Raw genomic sequence first — 25,502 nt, 5'->3', positions numbered from 1 at the left:
GCGGTATGTGACTCAGAGCTCTCAAAGCTGCTTATAGAAACGAGAAAAAGTCACAGCATTGGGAATTTAGCACAAAACAAGGACCAAGGTGATGCAAAGAGAGGCTTTCTTGGTGTCTTTCACGAGAGTGCAACTTAAAATGAAGCCGTGTACATGCTTCTCACATCTCCAGTTTTAACTCTGTCAGTTCTCAGGAAACATTTTGGAATTTTTCACAAAGACCCCCTCCCCCTCCCCCCGACACTGGCTGGCTGTGTGATGGGCAGACTCCCAGGACCCGCGCTAACACAGTGCAGGAGAATTCGGGGTGGCCGGTAACACAGACTGGAAATGGAGCCCCGGGGCACAAACAGTGTTCCCTTAGCAACTGTAGAAAGCAGCCACTCACGTTTATAAGTTGGATAACTTTGACTGTATGTGGTAACAAGTATCTCTGTATCTATGTAAACTTCATCCAATTTGGTGCTACAAAAATTTAAAAAAAAAAAAGGTTTGGCTCAAAATTCTCACATCTATTTTAACAATCTGTCGGGTACATGGAATTTAAAAAATCCCCATCGAGAATTCCTAAGTTACAGGTTCAGGATAACTTCCATCTTAAAGGAGACAAAATCAGGAGTAACTTTTGAGTCTCAGGGAAAATACAGCATTTTGACTACTGCTTAGATCTAAAAGGCATATTAAAGCCATGTCCCCGGACACCCACAGACAGAGGGGATCCAGCAGATCTGGATAAGAGGATCTGCTAGCTCCTCCCCACGCGCCTTACAGAGCGCTCCCTCCTGCTCTGTCTAGTCCCGTCCTGCAAGCGAGGGCTTCCTCCACTGCGCCGCCTTCGGCCCCGGCCCCTCTCGGAGGTTAGTGTTTATTCTGTCTCTTCTACAGTTGATACATACTTAGACACAAAGTCATGTTTATTCCCAGATCCAAACAACCAGAAAGCTAAGGATATTTTTAAAAACAGAACTTTCATGTGAGAGAAAAACGAACTAAACATGAAGAACTAAACAACTTAAGACTGGGATTCACTATGAAGCACAGCTTCCGGAATGTGCACAGGAGAGGGTCAGCCCAAAGCCAGCCTGGTCTCTGCCGACGTTTGGAGGCTTGCCAGGCAGGAGAGAGGTGCACAGGGTGTTTTGTCAGCGTCTCTCTAGGATGGAGATGTTCACTGCTTGTCTAGACTGGTGGTTTTCAAACGGGTTCTCTGGGAACCCTGGGGTCCTGCGATCTGGCTGCAGACCAATGGGGGAGGGAGAGCCACAGGGACGTCACATCCCCACGCAACCAAAGTGGCTCTTCTTCAAATCTGTTTCACAAAGCGCAGTTACACAAGATGCTCGAAAACTGGGTTCCAGTGTATTACACAGATAGAAAAACCTTGATTCACATTTACTTTCTGGGCTATTCCAGAAAGAACTGCTGGGCTGTGTGGAGGCTGGCTCAAACAGTTCTACCATTTTTGGGCGATACAATGTCGTTTAGCTGCAGTGGCGGACCACAGTGTCGGGAATTCTAGCTGATGGCCTGGGGATACTGAGACATCGTGAAGTACATTCTGAATTATCGAAAGTTTAGTTTAGAAAAGTGTCCAGTGTGAAGTGTATCTTATTAGTCTGTACTTACTGAAATGCGGAATTCACAAACCGGAATATTCAGGTAATCAGAAAATACCTGCCCACGCTATTTCAAGATAAAGAGAACTGATGAGCTTTGAGTCACTTATTCTTGTTCTCTTATATACATTTTCTAATCATTCTTCCTCTTTTTTGTTGCTGTTTTAATTCATTTCTCCACTCCCATCTCCTCACTGTAGCTCTTGCTATTTATTTTGACACAGTATCTTTTACCTCCAAGTAGCTTGCTAAAAACAGCAGCGCTCACTGGTGAACGTCACATTCACAAGGTACCCCGAAATGGCCGTGAGAGCAGGAAGCCATCCCCTCCCGGGCGTGGCTTGTGTATTTAACAGCCGTATGAGAGCGAGTCATCATTCTCCAGTTAAGCAGTACAACACCATCATGGAAGCCTGAATAAAGAGATGAACAGGTCAACACTGACGGTGGTGGCAGAACGAGGGGCAGGAAATTAACGTGCGTTTCCTGAATTCTGAAGGCATTAGCTGGCCATCACCTCTAAGCAAAGATCAAGGGCACACCTTAGGAAAGAACTCATGATGATTAAAGCAGACAAACTCCTATACAACTCGGTTCCACGTTCCAGGATGCCAAACCCTTAGAAACACATCGAGCACAAAGTCTGTGGTACTTCCAGAGCAGAAAAGGCTGCCTGCTCACTAGCCTTTGTCTTGTAGATCACAGCTTTGTACACTGTTTTATAGAACAAATTCTTTATAGTAATTTGTCAAAATGTGATCACTACAGTCAAAAGGCAGTGCTGGCAGGAATTTGGACATAAAAGCATATGAAAAATAATGGCAAAGAAAACAATGTTACAATGTTTTCATTAAATTCCTTCTATAAAATGAATGTATATCCATTTCCACAGTGATAACTGGGTAATTTAAAGACATGGGAAGCTAAGTATAATACATAAAATACTTTTTCTAGAATCAATACCCACTTCTATCTTGTTCTGAATCCTTATTTCTTTAAGTTATGATTTACAGAGCCTAGGTTTTAGACTGGAGATTGTTATGAGATAGGAAAGTAGACAGAAAAGGAACAATCGCATCCTTAGACCCACTAAACACACTGAAAGAATGACTGCAAACATAAAATATTATACTTCAGTTTTTTAATGAATAACAAATCTATTTTTAATTTTCTCAATTTATCTTCTCAGTTACACTGGAAAATTTGAAAAAGTGTTCCCACTATGTTTTATGTTTAAACATAAATTCAAAGGTACCACTATATTCTGCAAAACAGACATCCTATTAAGACATGTCCCTACCCTTCACAGGTAGCCATTTGGCAGAATCCTATCAACATTTCCCAAACCGCTGAACACACCGCATCTGTCCCTCCATCCACATGAACCAGCAGCGTCAGTGCAGAGGCAGGACCTCCGTGCCCAGACACCGACAGGCTGTAACTTCCGCTGGGATCTGCTCGGTCTCCCTCTACCTTCCGCACGCCCTATTCTGCCCCCACCTTTACGTCTGCGACACAAAATGTGAGCAAGAAGGGGAAGTGGGGGCAGGGGCAGACACCCCTCTTCTGTAGTTACAGAGGCATCAACAGCATTGTGCTCTAATGGAGAGCCCAGTTCTCTGGGTCGGGACCCTGGACTCCAGGGGACCTGGAAACCTCCACACACGCTCATTCCTTCACCACTCATTCTGACCGAGCACATACACGTGCCCGGACCTGCCACGAGGGAGCCCAGACTGTCAACACAATGTATAACTCGTGAGCAAATCACCTTGTGGTTCCTTTAGACAGGAAACATCTTTCGGACGGCATTTTCCTGGCCACCTGGGCTAAACATGTTATTTGGGGTCTAATAAACATCATAATGGTTGGAGGCACAAGCTTCAAAGCAAACAGAACCCAGTTTGATTCTCAGCTCCCCACTTATTATGAGCATGACCTTTTAAAATAGCTTCCTCATCTATGAAGAAGGTATAATTGTACTTACTTTTAGGGTTCTAGTAAAGAGTTAGATAATAAGTGTATCAGGATGTTTTTATTTGCATAAGAGAAGGCCCAAATCAAACTGGCTTAAACAATAAGAGGACTTGGTTGGGTCACGTAACTAAAATATTCCATAGTGATAAGGACTTCATGCATGGGCTGATCAAGGCTCCATTTCTCTATGGGGTTTTTTGGCTCTGCCCTCCTCTGTGTGTTGGTTCCTCTGTAGGCTGGGCAACCTCATGGTCCCAAGTTACATCCCATTTGGACTGTCTTTGGACCAGATGCTCAACTCTGGGCTAATCATTGTGGCCAGGAAAATGCCACGTGTGGTGCACACCCACACACAGACACACACATACACATGCATATAGTAAAAACACATGTACATATAAACATACCTAATTTTAGAGAGCTGATGAGTTTATTTTCATCTCCAGACTGTCAAAGTGAATGTTTCATACTCATCTTTGCTGAGAAAGAAGACTTGTATTATTTAGTTTTCAAATGGCTCAAGCCCCTTCACCTTAAAACCTATAAAATGCATGAAAGGCTCGCTGGCTAGGAAGATAATAGTCATTTCAATCCTGGTTTTGTCTCTCCTTTTTTCCTCCCACATGGAGGAGCTCTGGGAGTGACAGGATCTGTCACTGTTTCATGAAATGCACTTGACCTATAATTATGGCTAACCATGTCCTTCCAACACAAAGGTGAGCTGCCGACGTGGACATAATATCGTAAAAGAGTGAAATTGGTTTATGAAAGATTCAGGGAAGCAAAACACAATCTTGCACGTTGCCATTCTGGAGTCTTTCGTCACAGACATTGTGAAAACTCTACGATGTGCGTCTTGTAGCGGGTTCCTAACAAGTACTGTCCACTGTTGTATGGATGACAATACAGCACCTTCTTCCATTTCCCTAATGCTTTAAACAGTTTTCAAACCTCATCTGGCCCCACCAGCAGTCGGGGACACGCCCCTGGGACGAGGAGGAGGCACAGGTGTGGATCTGGAGGGTGGGGCGGGATGGGTGGGGCTCTGGCAGCCAGTCACTCAGGTACGAACATCCTCTGAAAACAGGGCAGCTGCGGCTTTCTCTAACTCCAGGAGGGACACTGCTAATTGATTAAGCATAAGACCTTTCCAAGTCTATTTTATCTTTTCCTCCAGATTTTCTTTGCCGTTCCCACCCCTGGTGCTGGTCTCTGCCCACCAGTCTCAGGGTGGACTTGGGCCAGCAGGAGGGAACTCGGTGGTCCCCGGAAGAAGGGCCTGGGAATTCTGGGTCCCGTCCCACCAAGCCCACCAGACAGGGCACGAGCAAAGAAACCACGACTCCGCGTTGCCAGGACCTCGCCATCTGTGACAACGCTGGTCCTCCTTACCACCCAAAATTGGTCGCTCTCCTTTAGAAGGAAGGTTTCACAGGCTGCTGGGTCCCCACAGGGATGCAGCACCCACAGCAGACACGCCGCCTTCACCGCAGCCTCGTGCCTGGCACTCCCTCCCCGCTGTGCCCCAGCCACAGGCCGGGCGAGCGGGCCCGGCGCGGGGAGCTCTGGCCAGCATCCCCGCCCCCCACCCGCGGGCCCTCTCCTCTCGACCCTGTCTAGCCGCAAGGCTCTAATCGAGCCAGAAACGACCCTGGGAAGCCCACGGGCAGCGCCCTGTCTGTTAGGGGGCCAGGCGTGTGCTGCCTTCACATCCAGGGAGTGAGGGGCAGGACCCCACCATGCGGACGTGAGCTGCTTCCCACACTTTGCTGCTTGTCCCTAAGTGGCCGCTATCCAAGCTGCTTTGCTCAGTGTCCGTCTCCTTCTTTCGGGTCTTGGTCCGCCTGCCCCGCCTCCTCCTGGCCTCTGCTGACTATGTCCCCCCGTCTTTCACTCATGGCCCCCTCTTCCCTTTTCTTTGCTTTCCCCTCTCCCCTCTCCACCACCCCAACCCCTTCATTATTTTTTTAAAAAAACTAAGCAGTAGTTTGGTGTTTTCAGGACTCACGGAGACCACTTAGCTGGAGGAGACGGGGCGTCCATTTGTGTGAAATCTGAGACCTCTCCCTAGACTTCAAGCCTTTAGTGGAAGCCTGTACCTGAGCTCCCTAAGTTGGAGGCAAAGCTTTAGCAGTCAGGGAGAATTCCAGTTCTGAAATGTGGCGGCCTCGGCCTAGAACCCTTCACTAAGTGGCATCTGGAATTTTTTACTAATGATTCTGATGCTGTACTTAATAAACCTCCTGGCCACCAGCAAGCCTGGCTGCCGCTGGTGTCTGGGACCCAGTGACTCGTGTATGCGACCCAGGGGCCAGTGTCCAGAACCGGGAGCAGCGCTGCCGGACATCAGGACTCAGTGTCGTGAACAGACAGCAGCGGAAAGGGAAGCACGGAGCTTTCTTTTTCACTAAGTGCCCAGCGGGGCTGGTGAACGGGCCAGTCCGTCTATTCCTGCCGGACCCCTGAAGACAGGAATTGCACCAGTTTCCAGATGAGGAAACTCAGGAACCTTGGGAAGGGTTAACAGGCCACTTGCCAAAGTCCCACAAGTAGTAAGTGGCTGAGCAATGATGGAGACCGTGGGGGCTGCTTGCGTGACAGTCAGGGCCCACCCAGCCGGCTGTGCTGGGGGTGAGGCCAATACAGGAGAAACAGCCACACATCGCCAGCCAAGCTTAACCCACGAAACAACCAACACCAGTAAAGGACCACTTTTTCCCAATTAGGGTCATCTCAGTCAGTCCAAGCCCGGGATCAGCTCAGAGCAAAGGGGGGGCTGGGGCCTGGAAGGAGGGGGCTGGATGGGCTGAGTCACAGGAAGGAAGTGCCTGGAGGGAGGTCTGCTGATGGAACAGGCTGGGGTGGAGGGTCAGGAGGGATGGCGGAGGACCATCTCAGAGATGGCGAGAGGCACTCGGTCGGGCTCACTCCGGCTGCGTGGGAAGTGGAGACGTTCACAGGAAAACACGGTGCGCTCCAAGACGCGGGTGAAGGTGGACGACGGGTCTGGGGACTGACCGCCGTCGGAGCGCACACCCGCCGCGCACGTGGGCCCTGTGCCGATGGACTTCAACACATCCCAGCAGGTTGAACCTTTTCACTCCCTGCCTCTGTTGAAGTGGATTCCGCAAAGTCTTGATAGAGTCACACGTCAAAATTCACGCACTCTTTTTGCTGAGATCTAGAAAGTCAAAAGCCACACCCAACCTCACGCTGTTTCTCGGGTCTCTCTGGGATGAAGGCAGTCAGCAATCATTGCTGCCCTATTCCAGCGGCCATCTGCCCTGTTCTCTGACGTGATGACAAACTAAGCAGAATGCACGGAGCCGAAGGTGCTCTAAAAATAAGTGCTCTTTCCTACTTCGGTGGTCTTCCCCCTTTATCTTCAAAGTCAACCAGAGTCACTGGAGCAAGTCAAGAGCGTGTCTCTCCGGTGGCCCCTCTGCATGCTCGCCGTGGGGACTCCTGGCGCACACACACAGCCCTTCCGCCCCCACCCCGGGTCTCTGCATCCTCCCCCAGCCCCGCCTCCCTTTCCACCCTCATTCCCACCCGCCCTCCCACGACGCATCTCTCCCAGTGCGCCTTCTGCGCATACTTCAGAATAAGAAGTTCTCTTAATTTTTCATCCTTAGAAAGAGATTGTCCACACCATACTTTGGACATAAAAACACATGTGGAAGTTAATATTATATCTAGATAGGAATATTACATAGCTATTATATATACAGTAATTATAAAATAAAATATTACAAAAATTTTATAAAAATATAAACAAGAAAATAGAATAGAAAATAAAATTATAAAAATATAAAATAAAATATAAATAAAAGCATAAAATCAAATATATCTAGATAGTATTATACAGATATTATATAGGTAATAATTATAAAATAAAATAAAATATTATATAGATAGTAATATTGTATTCTAGAAAGTGTGCCATTATCCTGGGCCAAAAGTGTTAAAATTGGGACCTGAATGAGCAGTTATCTAAGTAGTCACAAGAGCATTTCCACCATAAACATTCCAAAATAGAGGCTGTCAAAGTAAATCCTTCCATTTTTTTTCCCCTTAACAATTGGACTGAGTTAAAATTAATGAGTAAAAGCTGTGAGTCTGAGGGCCTTGGGTAGGATGGCGTGGCCGGGGTGTCCCGACGCAAAGAACGTCACAGCTCAGGCTGACCGCAGAGACATGTCAAAGTGGGTCCCAGACTCAAGTCCTGGCCAGCATCCACCTGAAAGCCCCAAGACCAGTGACACGGCCCACAAATCGTCCCAAGGGGAGAGACGCATTTCTGGGCTTGTCAGTCTTACTTAGAACTTTCTTTTCTTGGGCAACAGGAGGAAACACGCTGGCCAATGGATTCAATACTACTCTGATTTGTTTTTATTATTAAGGGAGGCACTGGGGGTTGAACCCAGGACCTCGTGCATGCTAAACATGTGCTCTAGCCCTGAGCTACACCCTCCAGCCTCTGATTTGCTGTTTAGAATGTTACTAATTAACAGAGGACAGTAGAACAGCCAAAAGGGGAAGCAGTTCTTTTCTCTAAGAAGCCAGATCGTTCCTGCCAGTCCCTCACCCCCACGCTAGAGGGCTGACACCAGGAACAGCATGGACGTCTCTGTTTTACAGGAGCTGCTGTTTCCATGAATTCTGTCTAAACTGACAATGCAGACGGAAGCACGACTCTCAGTAACCTTCACACAGCTGCAGCCTCGGAAACGCTGGCCTCACGGTGATGGGACTAACTGGGAGCAGACGAGTGCTCAGGCCAGGGAGGCAGAGGAGGTGGGCGGAGGAGGAAAAGTACTCCCCCCGATAATGCAGGGCAAAACCCCTTACAGATGGGGCCCGTCAAAGCCAGCTTTCCGTAACAGCAGAGTGCCAAGTGCAGAGACCCCTTCCCAACCAGGCATGTCTTCCTTCTCAAGCATTTGATCGCTTAAGGACAGCATTATCTTGGGCGATCACTGTTTTGTAGCTGAGGAGATAGGAGCACAAAAGTGGCCCGGCGAGGCCGACAGTGGGGGGACGAGGAAAGTGCCCGGCGGCCAGGAGAACGGGCAGCCGGCGAGATCAGGGCACACCCAGTGGAGGGGGCGCAGGTGGCACTGTGCAGGGGAGGGGAGGGAGGACTGCATCGTGGAGGGGGGCAGAATCTTGGCGCTCTTAGGGTGAGCGCAGCCTGAGATCCTGGGGAGAACTTTGCAAACCAAAGCTGGTGGAGAAAGATTGGCTGCTGTGTGTTTGCTGGTTGGAATCATGTTGGGCTCTGCGATCCAGGGACTCCCTTTAACGGAGCTCAAGGGACACGTGCAAATTACTAACAACAGGCGCCCTTCAAGGGAACTTCCTCAGACACCTGTTACGGGGCCACTGCAGCGGGGTTTGCAGCAAGGGGGAGAGACTGAGCTCAAATCCAGCACAACAAGGCCACGTGAGGATCTGCCGCCCAGGAGCTGCGATTCTCTGCAAACCGAGCTGAAGGCAGGTGAGGGTCGACATGTGACCTGGGGGACGGTGGGATGAGGACCGGGCCAGACATGGAGGGTGGTCAGATACTGAGGACAGGGGGGTCTCGCTAAACTCGACTCAGCAGGAGTCTCACTAAGACCAGTGCTGCAGGTCCAGCAATGGTGCGGTGACCCAGAAGCCCAAGGTCCGGCAAGATGATTAGCGGGGCAGTGCAGAGGGGCAGTGCCGGCCAAGCTCGGAGGAGAGGGGCATTTGTCAGCGCACATTGCCAGTGGTCGCGAACACTGGCCCTCGTTGCTCGGGGAGCAACCACGGGGATGGGGCCAGCACACAGCCAGCCAGTGCCCCCTCCCGCCGTGTGCAGGTTCCCCAAGTTAATTATAGCCGCACGACCACGACATCTCCTGAGCCAACACGTCGGCAGGAGAGGCTTCCTCCACAGCTGCAAATCAGATACAACCAATATTTTAGGCCGAATATATCTGTGTCTGAGCCACTTGCTTGATTAAATCACACTGTAGCTTAACAAACTATTTGTTGATAATTCCTACCTGAGTTTAATTTAATAGCTTTACCCGTGAAATATATCAGCAAATACATAACGCTGAGGGAAAAAACCCAACACAACATAGCCCAGCGTCACCAGTCAGAAAAGCGGGGTGTCCTAGAAAATGCCTCCCGCGCTACACTGGCTTTGCTTACTCAACAAACACAGAAGCCTGGACCAAAGAGGAAGGGCGCTTCTGGCTAAATTCCTGCTTCCCAAGTGGACTTGGTACAGAACAAGCTCACCCCCATCCCTGCCACGGGAAAGGGGCGTCCCCACGGGGCACTGCACCGACGTGCGCAGGACCCGCTCGCGTGGTGTGTTCCTCCCCTGCCTGCTCACGCCCGGAGCCTCTCTCTGCCCACCTCCCTCCCTGCCTCTGAGTTCGGAGTCTCCTGCCCACTCATCAATTTGCCACATCTAAGAAATCGTTCCCCCGCATGCAAGAAACTGAGGGAAATCCTGGGTGCTCACAAATCAAGATGATACGGACAGACGTTCCATGTTTTCACTGAGTGTGCTTGTATTTCATTCCTGTGCTTCTGAATGCACGGGAAGTATCCTGAAACAGTCCTTGCTGCATAGGGGCGTGTTGCGGGTGGAGGACTGTCAGGAAGGACACGCGGAAGAGGTTAAAGCAAGGGGTGGGTGTGCGAGCTCAGTGCTTCTGATCGCCTTCTCACGCAGTTTTGAATAAGAAGCAATACTTTGGGGAGTTTTCTCGGATGTAAGGAGAGGAAGTATGTAATGAAATTGCAAAGCTAAGGCACACCACAAATAAGCAGTTAAGTTGGTGTCTTTAAAATAGAATGAGCATAAATAAACAAAACAACAAGCAGGTGAGGTCCTCACGGGTGCGGACTGTTTCTTGGGGTCTTCTCTGCCTTTTCGTAGCTGTCGTTGCTGCCCAAGAGCCCGTAAAACCAGGTTCGCACAGAGCTCCTCGGGCACACTTAGTGCAGCCACCTGAAAGTGATTTTAATTAGAAATGGTTTTCCTGGAAACCTCCCAATACCTGGAGAAGGGCTCACCTGTCAAGGGTCAAGAAGAAGCTCGAGTGTCTACCTTTCCAGGAAGTTTTCTTTTTCTCCCACGACTGGAGCCAACATTGTTCGCAATATTTGCTGAGTCGCTTCACCCTTACTTTATTAGGATACCATATTTCCTTTAAAAAGGGGTAAACAATTAAAATACATTCACACGTGCACATGTGCGCACAGATAATGCCTGACTGTCTGCGAGCATTGGAAATAGTAACAAACTGACAACTGATGTAATTAGACTGTTTAATTCCAATGATGCCGATAACTTCACAGGACTCACGCCCAGCACGGCCGGCTTCCATTTCCGCGTTCACGTCTCTCACTGGATGTTAATTTCACCGAGGGCAGGGGTCACATCTTTATATCTCAACTGCTCAGCACAGTGTGCACGGAATATGCTAAAAGTTGTTCAAGTGTGTAGGTAATTGAGCAAAGAAATACATGAATGTATTTACTCACATCAGTACCCCAGTGAGAGGACCTGCATTTTGTCCTTTTCACACACCCCCAACTGTCTTTCCGTAAAAATGTCAAAAACAGGTGAAATGACAGTTAATCAAGAGAACCGACCTCCTGGCTTTGGTAAAACCCCAAGCCAAACAAGCGTTCCCTCGGGGAACCGGCACTGAGTATCGACACGTTTAGAGAAGTGGTAGATAAATCTTAACCTGCGTAAACAGTGTCACTTTTCATTCACTGGACACCAGTCTTCCCTCCCAAGCCTTTCCTAACCAGCCTCTCTTGACCTCCCACAGCCCTGAGTTGGGCTTTGGAGCCTGCCTGCTCGCACGGTGGAGGATTTCCTGGGGTGCTGAAGTGGAGCAGGGAGGATTCCTTCCCAAAGCTCTGCTAAGCCGGGATGTTGATCTGGGACAGGTCCTGACTTTAGAGGAAGGTGCCTGAGCTCTGGATGCTGTGGCTTCGGAACTGGCCCTGGTAATGCACTCAGAGATCCAGGGTGACACACAAGATAAGAAAGAGGAATGTCGCCGTCCCAGCCAGACGACAGGAACTCCATCTTAGCAAACGGGGCCAGTCCTAGCGAATGAAGCAGGCTGAGACACAGCCTGTGAGAACTGGTGCCCAGGAAGGGTTAATTAATTACCAGACTGAGAGTTTACCAAGTTAGCACAAGCCATGGGTCCCCCAGGCCACAGGGGCGATCTTAGGCTCAGGCAGAACCAGCAGACACTGAACAACATCATGATGAAAAACATCAATTGGGGGTTCGGGGTTTGCAAATAGTAACCATTATGTATAAAACAGGTAAACAGCAAGGTCCTGCTGTACAGCACAGGGAACTACAGTCAACATCTTGTAATAGCCTATAATGAAAAAGAATAAGAGGAATATATGTGTGTGTATGAATGACTGAAACACTGCCGTACAGCAGAAACTGTCACAACGTTGTTAAGTCGACTATACTTCAATAACAAAATAAAAATAAATTTTAAAAAAGATCTAGATAACAAAAGATCAAGAAAACATTTTAGTAAATGTTAAAATAAAAAAATCAATAAACTCAGGAAGTATTTTATCAATATCCACAGCTAACAATTATTGACTATCGATTTTATCATCCAGATTCCGTGTTAAGTCTTCACATAGGATAGGAACTATTCTCATCCCCGTTTCACAGTGAGGAAAAAGGAGGCTTAGCGAGTTTAAGAAACTACCCTGTGGTGAGAGGTGGAAGTGAGATTCCAATTTTAGGAAATCTGATGCAAAGCCCAAATTCACCTGGAGCTTCTAACTTCCAGAAAAGGTTCTCTAGAATAATTTTAGGTTATGGAGCATGTTCCAAAACATCCCCCTAGAGTAGTTTTCTTTTTAAAATTATAATAGCCTTCATTCATGCACCATATAATACATTATAAACTTCAATAACCATCCAACCTAAAATGGCCAAAATTAGTAATAGAGAGCACATGCTCTTATAGTAACAACTTCCTGTAAAATACTTTAGAAGGATGAGCATAGGCAAGTCATTTTGCCTCCCTGGACCCCATTTTCTCATCTATAAAATGCACAGTTGGATGAGGCAAGTTATACAGTCTGGGGCGGTGCTGTGGCTCAGGCAATGTTGTCAACGTCCGGAAACCAGAGCTTCCTTGGGGGTGAGGGTCCAGCAGACACTGAGCCCTGGCAGCTTTCTAGGGCAGGTACATAGAAGTGTACACAAGAGATCCAATTTCCCTTTAGAAGCCCCCGACATCACCCCGGCCAGAGTCAATGGTCTGGCCATCTCAGCTGGTGCAATGCCGAGATGCACAGCAAAAGCATTCAAGCTGGAATTCATAAACTGATTCCACATCTGATTAAACAACCTGGCTTCTCTGTTGGTTAGAGTTTACCAAATGTTGAGTTCTGGATCCAAAGTCAAGTCATACTTTTAAAAGCAAGGATAATAAACAAACAAGGCCCTACTGTGGAGCACAGGGAACTAAATTCAATGCCCTGCAATAGCCTATAATGAAAAAGAATACGAAAGGGAATATATATCTATATAATATATATATATATAACTGAATCACTATGCTGCACACCAGAAACTAACCAGCATTATAAACTGACTATGCATCAATAAACAAACAGATAAATAAAAGCATGAAATACTAAGTCTGTCCCTACAAGCCCTTTTGATAAAGATGATATTGTTTTAACCATAAAGTCCCAGCTGTTATTTTCCTGTTCATACCACTAGATTTTGAATTAAAAAAAATTTTTTAAAGTCTCTGTGAATATTTTAAAATATACATTTCACAGAAAGAATAATAGTAAAACACCATGTTTCTTTTTACAAAGTAAGTTATCTTTCCCACTAATCCAAGCAGATGAAATACACATCCATGTTAAGTACTTTATATGCCCTGTTTCAGAACCTCTACTATTGACCAAGCTCCCTCCTAAATTTCACATTTGTTTGGTGAGTACTTCTTGGCCTGTGATCTGCTGTGAATATACAATGGGACAGACAGGCTTCTTTGGGAAAGGGGTGGGTCAGGAACAAGGAACTGACTGGACTGAGGCACAGGGGCAGTCACTGAACAGACTCCCCACACTAGCTGGAGGCACCAGGACTTCTACGTCCTGTGTTTTTTGGATCTACAATGCCCAGAAAAGGGCTGCAGGTATGGCAAGTTCTCAATAAACACTTGCCGAAAGAATTAGTCATTACGCTGTCAGCAAGAATCTCAGGTTTTGTTCTCAGGGTTTTTCCTCCCGAACGGTGGAATGAGGCTAGAAGCACGTGTCTACCTGGATTTCACAAGTTACCAACTGAGAGGAGTGGGCGAGAGTATCTGCGGAGAACAGAGCCCGGGATCCATGCTGCCCACCTTTATCCACAAGTCTGTCCAGCACCCGGCACGGGCACCTGACTACCTGCTAATAAACTACATTTCTGTCTCATCAGTTTGTCCTTCTGCATATCTGATGGCTTATGTATAGTTTTATTATACATACAGAAATGTTATTTAATAGACAGGATATTTTTATATCCTTCCACACTATAGGAACATCATTTCTATGCCCCTACTTGGTTCCTATTGTATTTTGTTAAAGCACTTCCACAGCCTGGTTCTCCTTGCTGAACCACAGCACCAGAGGTGAGTGTATTGTGCTGGGAGGATTCCCCACCCTCCAGGGTTTGGCCCAGGGTCTGTGCTCATCTTCCTAAATGACACCAGTTTACTCCCACATGTGCCTCCCCTTGGCAAGAACAATAAATGGAAGGAGATAAGGAGCTGTATGATAAAGTTGGCATTTCGATGAATAAAAACTTACTAGGTATAAAGGTAAACACTGTTCAGCATTCTATTCTCGTCAGCTTAAGTTTTTCATTTTAATGCCTGAGACCCAGGAAAATGACTTATCCCGATGAACTCAGGTTTCTTTTCTGTCTACGTGAGGTTTAAAGCAAGCTCTCCTCCATTATTTAATTAATAGTTGTATTTGTTTGAAAGATAGGTTTTAGCCTCAGAAACCAGCCACAAAGATCACACCTAGTACTTAAAATTCTGCTTTAGTGATATCATAACAGAAACTTCTTAAAACAAGTAATTCCTTGTTGCTTTCATGTCTATCCCTGAGCTTTGCTTAAAGATCTCTTAATTGTTATGGAACCAATGCCTGTATCTAATATCATGGCAGCCGGGACAAAGAAACCCAAGATGAAAAATGTGACATTGTTCCAATGGATTTGACTTCATTAGAAACAAACACATCAAAACCCCCTCAGGGGCCACCCTTTTGGCAAAGACGAGGGTAATGTCCAAAGAAATCTCTAGGTTGTGTGATCAGCTCCCACCCGTCCCCCCCCCCAAAAAACCCCCACAATGTCTCTTTTTTTACTTAAACATGTTTCACGGTTTGGTCATCTATTGATTCAACAATGTAATCTGGACACTGGCATGAAGAGAATAAGATTTGATTGTTGAAATACAAAACACATTAGAGAACCATCCACAGGCGACTTTGGAAACCCAAAGATGATAAGATGCGGGACCCGAGAAAAGGACAGGATTTTCGGGGTCCTCTGGGTTTCAGGACGAATCTGTATCAAACCAGGAGCTGCAGGGATATTGCATCAGGCACTTTACTACTGAACACCGTTACAGGCTGGTCCAAGGAGATTGTGTTGCTGCCTTTTTTTTTTTTTAATCGCTTTTTGCCAATTCTACACTGATTTTAAACACACAAACAATCTACACTACATGGTAGTATTTGTGTGGCTCTGGGTCACTATAAAACAAACCCCATCAACACGAACCGAGGGTAGGGCTGGGAGGTTTTGTACTTGGGACCTCTGAGGTGCCACACGGAGCAGCAGTCCAGCTGCACGGGCTGAAACGCTCTCCCCACCCAGAGCACCTCTGTGGGCACCCACGGTGACTATCCCAAATCCTGCGCAAAGCACGGTACAAAATTAGTTAGACATTCAATAGGGGCAGAGTTTAGTACCTGCTGAGGACCCGAGGACTGGCCCAATTATTAGTAAATCCCAACAATAACGTTCAGTTTTAGGAAAACTGGACCAGCTTTCAACTTTAACTCCCTGACATGGGTCTTAGCGTGACCGTGCGCGTGACAATAGAAAGGGTTCGGGATGGCCCCAAGACCCGCAGCATCCTCCGGGGAGCGGCAGGGACCTGGGTACCTGCGCGCACAGAGGCGAGGGCATTTACCTCTAGTCGGCTTAGACTGGAGCTCTTGGAGCGCGACTTCTTGCGCAGGTACACTGAGAAGAACCTGCGCACGGTGAACTTCTTCATGTTCAGCTCCATCGCCCGGCGCCCAGCCGCGAGGAGCCGAAGGGCCGGAGGACGCGCATCCCCGGCGCATCCCAGGCGCGCGGGGTTAGATCCGAGTGCGGGCGCGAGCTGCGGTGGAGCCCGGCGCGGCGGCCATCGGCGCGGGGCGCGGGCTGCGGGCACAAAGGGCAGGCCAAGCCGGCCACGGCGGCCGGGGGCCCAGCGATCCCTCCTCCTGGTCCTCCTCCTCCTCCTGCTCCTCCTGCTGCCTGCGAGGACCAGCCCTCGGCAGCCCCGTCCCGCCCCCAGCCACTACTGCCAATCATCACCCGCCTTCTCGCCCCGCCCTCCGCCACTACCACCAATCAGAGCCCGCTGCCCCAGGCTCTACCCAACCCCCCCCACCCCGTCCTCCACTCCTCCTCAGGCCCTGCGAGGACCAGCCCCGCACAACCCCGCCCATGCCCCGTCCCGCCACTACCGCCAATCAGAGCCAGCCGCCACGCCCAGCCACTCTCACCCTCATTCTCCGCCACTACCACCAATCAGCGCCCACCGTCCCACTGCCCCGGGCCCTCACTCCTCCTCCTTCCTCTCCCCAAGTACTCGCTCCCTGAGGCTCCGCCACGCCCACAGCCCTCTCCGCCAATCAGAGCCCTCGGCGGCGCATGCCTAATGAGCCCGCGGAGGACTGCTGCACAGCGCTGGGCGGTGCAGCTGCTCAGATGTGCCGGTCGCCAGCTTTCCATTCTACCCCGTTGGCCTGCTGGGCTTTCTTCTGGCTTGGGGTATCATTATGTTTTCTTTCCTTAAAACATCCAAATCTGCATTTTGGCATAATACTCTTCTGCACGGAACAAAACTCTAATTGTTGATGAGCAAACACTTACAGAAAATGGATCAACATCCAGAGGGACACCATGAGCGGGCACACGTGCGCTCTGCATGCTCCCTCGCCCCCTGGCCCCAGTGGCCCTCTCCTTGACACCGTCCCCACAGCCCGGGTGCCGACTCGGGAGTCCATCAATCCGTCCCCGGGTGATGAATAGATCCCCACGCAGCCCGGGACTCAGGCAGTCAGCTGGGGAAGCCTCCCTGGCAGTGTTTGGAGAACAAAGACACACATCCGTTCTCCCTGACCTCCGACTCCATATATAGAAAATTATCCAAACGGATGACTTACCAGGGCCTGAACACAGAGTGTCTTGAGTCAGGGCTCTCAGGGACCAGCTGCTGGCTGTAGGGCTGCAGGGGATTTGCTTTAAAGGGAAACATTTTTTCCCCCTAGAAATGCTCACCAGAGGGGTGTAGGCAGTTACAGATTTGTGAGCTTAGGAGTCTGTGCAACCTTATCTGTTTTCCTCGTGTGCATTTTCCAAGTATTTTTATGTTTCAAATAGGGTCAAACAATCTCATTAGCATACTGCCACCACCCCCGAAAAGTCCAGAAGCATTTGTGCACGCGGCGCCACATGACAGTTATCACTTTGCCAGGCAGATTGTGAAAAATCTACATGTCATAGTGTTAGAGCAGGCAGGTAGCTAAATACAAGCTGGGAAAGGGGGCCATGGGCTAAATGGCAGAAAACTGTACATCTTGTGAACAATGGGGTTCCTTTGACAGACCAAGAAAAACAGGATCCTCCAGACTAATAAAAAAACATACCTTCTGGGTTGATAAGTGTCCTGGAGGCAGAAGGGTGGGACAGGACAGGAATCCCCACCATCCAGCTGTAACCTTTCAATCACTATGACCTCCATCCAAATGTAGCCTTTTGCTTATGATACCTCCCCATCTGAACGTAACCTTTTGTTCATTATGACCTCATCTAACTTCCCGATCAAGACTAAATAAGGACAAAAATCCCTCCTCCCCACCTGGGAAGGTAGAGCTTAGATGAAGATCAGAAAAGACAACCCCACACCCCTCCCTGCCAGTGAATATTCTGCCCATTCATATTTACACCCAGATAATGAGCTTGCCAAGGAGACTCAGGGCAGCTACCCACCTGGGTCTGCCTGCTCTTTCCTTGAGAGTGTACTATCTGTCCCTTAATAAATCCTTGCTTTACTTTCCTGACCTCCGTGTCTTGTTTCTGAATTCTTTCTCTGACAAGAATCTCTCGCCGACAGCAGTAGCATCCCCCAGCGTAATCAAGGTTGCATTAATGCTTGTGTCAGGCTATCCTTGCTAAAGTAAGACAGCAGATGCCTCCATACTGCATCCGGGCAAGAGAAGAGGTCAGATCTCTCTCTGGGGTTGAAGGTGGGAAGCACAGGGAGGCCAGCATCGGGATGCTGGCACTACCACGTCCTCGCTGGGTAGGCTTGAGCACACGTGCATGCTCTGTGTTCCCACTGTGCATATCTAAGATGAAAATATGTCCCCAAACCAGCCCCTACTTCCCAAGGGTTCTGCTGGAGACCCATTATCTCTACTCTGGGAACCAGCTTCTTTCCACCCCGTGTATCCCCCACGACCACTCAGGCATCCCAGCTTTAAGCAAACAAAGACAAGCCAGGGCTGTGCCACATTGCTGCTCCGGCAAAGACAGCAGCTGATGTACATCAGACATCGGGCTGGTCACCAACGTGACCAGGAATGAGGAAGGGGCTGGCCACGGGCAGCCGGTACAACTCATCAGAGACATACGTATGGTTTGCCAGTGCTGCTAGCTCAGGGGTACCCTGCCCAGGACAAAGCCTTGGGGCAGGCCCAAATCAAGACTTGTGTTTTCACCAAGAGCATTCTGACCTGGTGTTACAGGACTGGAAAGGAAACGTCTTATGGGACAGTCACGATCCTCCACATTTAAGTGTCACAAAATGGTTCTGTTGAACGTGGACATCCCAAAAGAAAAAAAAAAAAAAAAGAAGCTTTCCTCTTTCAACTGTGGAATTCATTCCATTGCTAGAACAAGTCTGTTTGCCTTTGTCCTTGTTCGGGTAAAACAGAGATATATCAAAATCTCAAGCCATCATTTGTCCACCACTGGGCATGCCTATACCACAAAACCCTCCAGACCACCAGTCTGGAGGTAGTGATCAGAGCTCAACTTAACCAGGGTCCAAACAAACCTTGGCAAATATTGGGAAAGAACAAGCGAGCTTAATAAAGGCTGCTGCCCAGATGACAGGCTGGGGAGGCTCGGAGAGAAGACCAAGAGCTCAGCAAAGCCCTGATTCTTTCGAGTCTCTCCCTGACTCAAGCACCTTGATGAGTTCCATGGCCACTGCTGCTTCCAGGGGGCACTGGACTGGCCAGTGTGCAGTCAATTCAGTTCAACACATGATTATGGAGCTCTTCTTAGCATGGGGCCCTGTGCTCAGCACTGGGGACACAAATGTGATTGTGACAGGAGGCCTGGCCTCCAGAAGGTCACAGCCAGGTGGAAGGGAAGGAAAGTGAATAGAAAAACCTGATGCAGTGTTCTTTTTTTTTTTTAACATTGGCTTAGATCCTAGCGACAGCCTTTTTACATTATTAGCACCCTTTCTTTTTTGGGAGGATGGGTAATTAGGTTATTTATGCATTTATTTGTAATGGAGGTACCGGGGATTGAACCCAGGGCCTTAGGCATGCTAGGCAGGCGCTCTACCGCTGAGCTACACCCTCCCCCGATGCAGTTTTTATGTAATGTGAAAGAAACACGGGAAGTGCTACATGAACAGAGATAAACAAGAAGTCAATCCTAACTGGAGAAGCCAAGGAGGAGATGGCATTTGGGGTGACCTCGGGGGACAAGGAGACATTTCCTGGGTGGACAGAGGAGGCAGAAACCACAGCCTGAAGAAATGGGGTATTGAGAACTTAGCACAAACAGAATTTCATGATTGATGAATGAAAATGAAAGTTTCTACCAACTCCCCAATTTGCAAGAGGTATACAATTTCAGAATCCCAAGGACAGTAGCTGAGAGCCTGTCCCACAGCTTACGTCTGGCTTCTGGAGGAGGGAGCAGGGATGGCACTGTGCCAGGGAGGGACCAGGAGGGGCCGTTCATGGAGTGGGCCTGCATTCACAGGGCTTGTGGGGGACAGGATACGTCCAGGCTTCCTGCGGATCAGACGTGGCCGTGAAGGGAGGCCGTTTGGAGGTCTCTTGCGTCCTTGCCCAGAGCAGGAGTGTGAGGCACCAGGCCCAGGGCTGTGGGAAGAATTCTACAGAACCCCCCAAATGAGAGGCTGCAGCCTGGGGGCCAGGGGTCTCCAGCCACAACAACCTCAGATGAAACCAGGACAGCTGTCCATGAGAGGAAGGGTCAGGCCAGGCCCAGAGAGCTAGGCCAGCTGGACCGGGAACAGTTTAAGTCGGCCTTTCTCTCTCCTCTCCTCCCAGCTCCTGCTCTGAAAGGGAACCTGAGCGACGGAAACTCAAGCCAGGCAAAGGCATCGCTTTGTCTTGATCCAAGCACAAGCCAGGCTAGTCCAACACAGCAGTTCCCGTAGATGTGGTCAGTGAGGAGGGGTCAAGGGTGCCAGCCAGGTTTGCATCTCTGAGGGTCAACTTTGATCCATGAGGACCATGGAGCACAGGGGCCCACCCACCCAGCCCAGTGGGAGGGTGGACTGAAATGCACCCCCTGCAGACAAGGAGTCACTGAACACAGGCGTGAAACGGGGCGGGGGTGGGGGGGTGGGGAGCAGAACTCTCCCGGAGACACCGTGAGCACAGCCAGCCCTTGCTCAGGCTTGGGGCCTTAATTCCCTCTCTACATAACCTAAAAATAACAACGAAAATGCAAGCCGGGAAGTTAAAGCCGTCTCAAATGGTTCTTACCCCAGGTGTGTGGCAGAAATCTAGAGAGATCCACCTTAAACCCAGGATTCACAAACCATAAGGCCCATTCAATATCTTAGAAGCCTATAATGAAAAGGAATATAAAAAGGAATATATACATATATATAACTAAATCACTATGTTGTATACCAAAAACTAACACAGCATTGTAAATTGACTGCACTTAAATAAACAGACCCGGAGCCAAAGAATTCCCTCAGGTGCAGCAGGCCAGGAGCAGGAGCTCACAGGCGCTGAACACACAGCTCAGCAGGACCCTGGGTGTCAGCAAAGCCAGCAAGACACCCGGCCACAGAATCAGACGTGTGGACTTCAGCTGCCAGACTTAACGCAGAATATAAAATCATCAAATCTACTAAGTTTAAGGAAATCAAAGGAAGAAAAGAAAACATGACGAATGAACAAGAGACTCTAAAAATGAACAAAATACTTCCAGGAATGAAGTGCTTTAGTACCAGACACGAAACAGACATCGCTGGACAGAAACGTCCTCTGTCAGAGAGCAGATCCGCTCCAGCTGCAGGCAGGCGAGAGTGGTCTGAGGAAGCAGGGCGGGAGGGAGCACCGCATCATGCAGTGTGTGCTGGAAAGCGAGAGGGGGTCTTGATTAAACTCCCACCCACCGTTCGGATCATGACTTCAGCTTTGCTGAAATCCTGAGCCTCCAGAATAAGGGTTCTCTAGAACCGGGGCTGACTTTGTCAAGGGGACTTTGACAATGTCTGGAGACACTGTGGGTTGTCACAACTGGGGATGGGAGGAAGGATACGGCTGGCATCTCGTGGTCAGAGGCCTGGGATGCGGCTCAACCTCCACGGTGCTCGGGACGCCCTCCACAAAGGACCATCCCCGTCAAACCACCCGTCAAACCGCCTCGGTGCTGCTGTGGTTGCCAAAGCCCACCGTGTGCGAGGAAGAGGGGGCAGAGGAGGGGAGTGGCGGGGAAGAAACCTGCCTACCTTCCTCACCAGGTTGTTACCCACAAAACTGGCAACTCCACGCGGTAAACCAATATGAGGAGGTGCTCTGTAAACTGTAAAGTGCTCAACAAAGATGTTATTCGTTAAAATCCTAGAGTTTCACAGAGAAAATCAGTGTGCCTGGAAAAAGAGTAGACCCCCCACCGCCCCAGTTCTAGAATTTGAATCTGAAAACTCTCTCTGTTCAACCGTATTGTTGTGTGCAGGGCACGACCAGTCACCCCGTTGCCTGGACCAGACGATGGAATTACCAGCCACCCTGTGACACCTTCCCCTCATCTGTGTGACGACTCAACCGCGATGACACTTTGTAAATAGTGTTAGTGTCTCCCTTCTTCCCAGCCCTGATCTCAGGAACCATTCTCGCCAGAATATAGTAATTCCTGGCTAAATGCCGCCCCCCATAACCGGTCTGCAATCCTGCTCCCAAATTGGTCTTTTTAGAAGCAGATGGGGTCAGGTCACCCAGTGCACCAGAGCTCCCCGTGTCTGCCAGGATTAAAACTGGGAACCCCAGAGCTGGGGTTCTTCTCTGTCACGGCTCCCTCACCCCCATCCTCAGAACCCAAGAGGAACATCGAGCCTCCACGGCGCCGTGCGCTGTGGCCACCGCCTGGAGGTCCTTCCTGTTCCCCTCTGCCACCTCCTGGCCTCGCCTCTTTCCCTCCTTCTTTGAGATTCTGTATTGCTCCTGGGAAACCTGACGAAACCCCTCCCTTCACCCCAGGCTGTGTTAGAGGGGCCTCCCCTGGGGCCTTCGCTTTACTTATCCTGCTGGATCACGGCCCTGGCACCTGCCGCCTCTCCCACCAACCTGGAAGCGGTCGGGCGCCCCGCCGCGCTCTGTGCACGTCGGCTTGAAGGGACTCTATGATGACTGCTGTCCGGGGTTGTTGGCTATGAAGATCCGGGCCTGCATTTTTATTCCGTCTCTGTAACACACTTAGAACTCAGGAAACAGACACCGTGAACCCTTCTTACGAGGTGAAGGGACCGAGGCCCAGGGAGGTGAACCGACCACCTCAGCTGACACACAGGATGAGAAGAACTCGGGCGAGGTCTGCGCGTCGCTGCGCTCACAGTCAGGGTGTCGAGCGCCGCGCCAGCCAGGGATCAGGACAAACCACGGGAAGGGCTGCAATCCGGGGTGACAGGCGAGGGTCCCCACTTCCCTCGGCAACGCCACTTGGCCGGGAACACCTCTGGGGCCAAGACTCCGCAGTCGGAGCGTCCTGCAGACAGAAGTCCAGGCGGCCTCCAGGGCTTCCTGCGGCCGCGGCGGCCGTGGGGACAGACGGTCCGAGCGCCTTCGGGAGCAGAGTGCCGGCTCCGCACAGCGGGAAGGTGGGGGCTCCTTGTGAGAACTTAGCTCCCTGATGAGGCGGCACGGGACACCACAGTGAGGCTCGTACCCTCGCGTGAGCGCCAGGGTCGTTAGAAAACATCCATGTAGGTGCGTCACCTGGTCTTTTCTAAGGATGGATGTTTGGGGGGAGGGAGGGCAGAGGAGCCTTTCCCTCACTGGGAGGTGACAGCAGTCGTAGGAGTTCTGGGTCTCAGCTGTATTATATGCGTTTACACATAGTAATGGGTTGTGTTGTGTCCCCTTAAAGACCTGTTAAAGTCCTGACCCCCAGGACCTCAGGTTGTGGCCTTATCTGGAAACAAGGTCATTGCAGATGTGATTAGTTAAGACGAGGTCATGCGGCAGGTGGGGGCCTAACCCAGTACGGCGGGGTCCCCCTAAGAAGGCCACATGGAGGAGAGACATGGTGAGGAGGCCACGCAGACAAAGGATGGAGTGATGCAGCCACAAGCTAGGGAAGGTCACGGCCGTGACCGGAAGCAAGGAAAATCCCCCTGCAGGTTCTGGAGGAGCACGGCCCTGCGAACAGCTTGACCTCGGACTTCTGGCCTCCGGATTCACAAGACAATAGATTTCTGTTTGTTTTGAGCCTCCTAACTTGTGGTGCTTTGTGATGGAGACTAACATACCCTTCTCATCCCAGAGAAGTGCCACAAACCTTCATGACAAGGATGATCAGTAGGAAGGCTCACTACTGAACCGAGAATTTGGTCTAATGGTGTGTGAGGCAACTGAGCTGTGAATGGAAAAATAAGGGGTTTTCCTTGTCCATCTCAGCCTATACATAAATTATAGAGGCACTTTGAAAGGAAGGGAGTTAGCAGGAAAGAGGAAACAGGGTAACACTATAGCAGGAAGGATTTCTGTAACTTAAAAAGAAAAAAAGCCTCTTATAATAGAAAAGTCTCTCAAGTCCTGGAAAGGGTACAAAGGAGAATGTAAAATCCTTGCCAGAATTTTTTTTAGCAAGAATGTTTATCTTTTAAAAAATATTTCATAGACGCCCACAGCACTGCAGGCACTAAATATTTATATTAGAGACGGGAACTAGGTGAACACGTGAAGAACTTTCAGGGATTCAGGGATGCTGAAAACAACAGGGGTTTAGGCTGCGTGGTGTCGTGCCCTGTGCTCCACCCCTCATCTTCCTCATCAGAAGGACACGGGAGGAGGGGCACGGGCAGAGGCATTCTTGGCAGGACAGTGGATTACATACATAGAGGGAGATTTCCTGAGATGCATAAAATGCTGGATAAAACAAAGGGAAAATCCTCTTTTAAAAAAAATCATGGACAAGCAAATAGTAAGTGGGGGCAACAAATTTAGGCAAAGAATGAAGATAAGAAGATATTCTCCAAAGGTAAGTGGTGTTACGAGGTGCGTCTGTCCGGGACTCCATGTCAACCCTGCCATCTAGACCCAAGGTCTTCACAGGGTCTGGAGAATGGAGGCCAAGGGAGACCAGAGAAAGCCTGGGCCCACGCAGGGTGGAGGTCAGGTCAGACCCACCCTGGAAGTCAGGACCCCAGTGGGCAGACGGTAAAGCGAGCTGGGAAAATCTCACCCTGCGAGAGGAGAGCTGCTTATGCAGGTTGCCCACTGCACAGAGAAAGAGAAAAGAATTCTCCTGCGTTTCTGTGGCTCGTGTGCGTGCCCATCTGAGGCCAAAATTCACACCCCGAGCGTGGCCTGGAAACCTCCAAGCCAGAAATGTACTTCTTAAAGATCCCAGATGGTAGCACCCCAAAGACCAGGCAGGAACAAACGTAAGTGCTCTGGAGGCGCATCCATGCCCCAAGGCTTAACTACAGAGAAAATATAAGGAACATGAGCTCACAACTGTGAATTTTAAATACACAAGGAGAGAAACCACCACGAGCAACAGCCAGCGGAGATAACAACTGCAGAACCACAGAGGGAGGCGGCCGAGGCTAAAACTTTTGTATCAATAACATAAAAGGCCTTTGCTTAAGATGTTTAAAAAACAAAAAGGGGGACTGAAGGCATGACAAGGAAATTAGAGATTATAAAATGGTCAAGCAGATTTGAAAACAGAAGTCGAACTTTAAAACTTAAACTATAATCATTTAAATGAAAAACTCAATGGGAAGATTAAATAGCAGTTTAGAACCAGTCCACAAAGAGTTAGTAAAGGAAAAGTTGGATCTGCTGGAAATGGACAGAATGCAAGCCAGAAAATCAAAAAGACATGAAATACAAAAGGTAGTTTAAGAAGAATGGAAGCTCGGGGGAGAAAAATCCAACACGCCTCCGAGTCTCGGAACGAGAGAGAAGCAGAGCAGCCGAGCGCTGCTCGAAGAGGTGAGACGGTATCTGAGACTTTGTTGGAGCCGATAAAGTACACCAATCCTCACATTTACAGAGGCCAGAAAAATCCTACAGAGAATTAAAGAAAAGCAAGTCCATACCTAAATA

At 49.3% G+C, this 25,502-nt stretch overlaps 1 protein-coding gene across 15 annotated transcripts in view; it reads right to left on the bottom strand.

Annotated features, from left to right (window-relative positions):
* LOC105086277 (ribosomal protein S6 kinase alpha-2) overlaps positions 1 to 25,502 on the bottom strand; it is a 375,469-nt gene that overhangs the window by 133,715 nt on the left and 216,252 nt on the right. Inside the window, exon 1 of one of the 15 annotated variants that reach the window (XM_064486481.1) lies at positions 15,854 to 16,175. The exons of 13 other annotated variants lie outside the window; for them this stretch is intronic. In XM_064486481.1, the coding sequence (XP_064342551.1) occupies positions 15,854 to 15,952 (99 nt within the window). In that variant the 5' untranslated portion in view covers positions 15,953 to 16,175. Of the gene's footprint in view, positions 1 to 15,853; positions 16,176 to 25,502 lie in introns of those variants that run through there. One more of the 15 variants, XM_031456689.2, reaches the window with a different exon arrangement.

This window comes from Camelus dromedarius, chromosome 6, assembly GCF_036321535.1.
Source record: "Camelus dromedarius isolate mCamDro1 chromosome 6, mCamDro1.pat, whole genome shotgun sequence".
NCBI lineage: Eukaryota > Metazoa > Chordata > Mammalia > Artiodactyla > Camelidae > Camelus > Camelus dromedarius.
The sequence above is the reverse complement of the archived record's forward strand: the minus strand, read 5'-3'. Positions and strand labels throughout refer to the sequence as shown.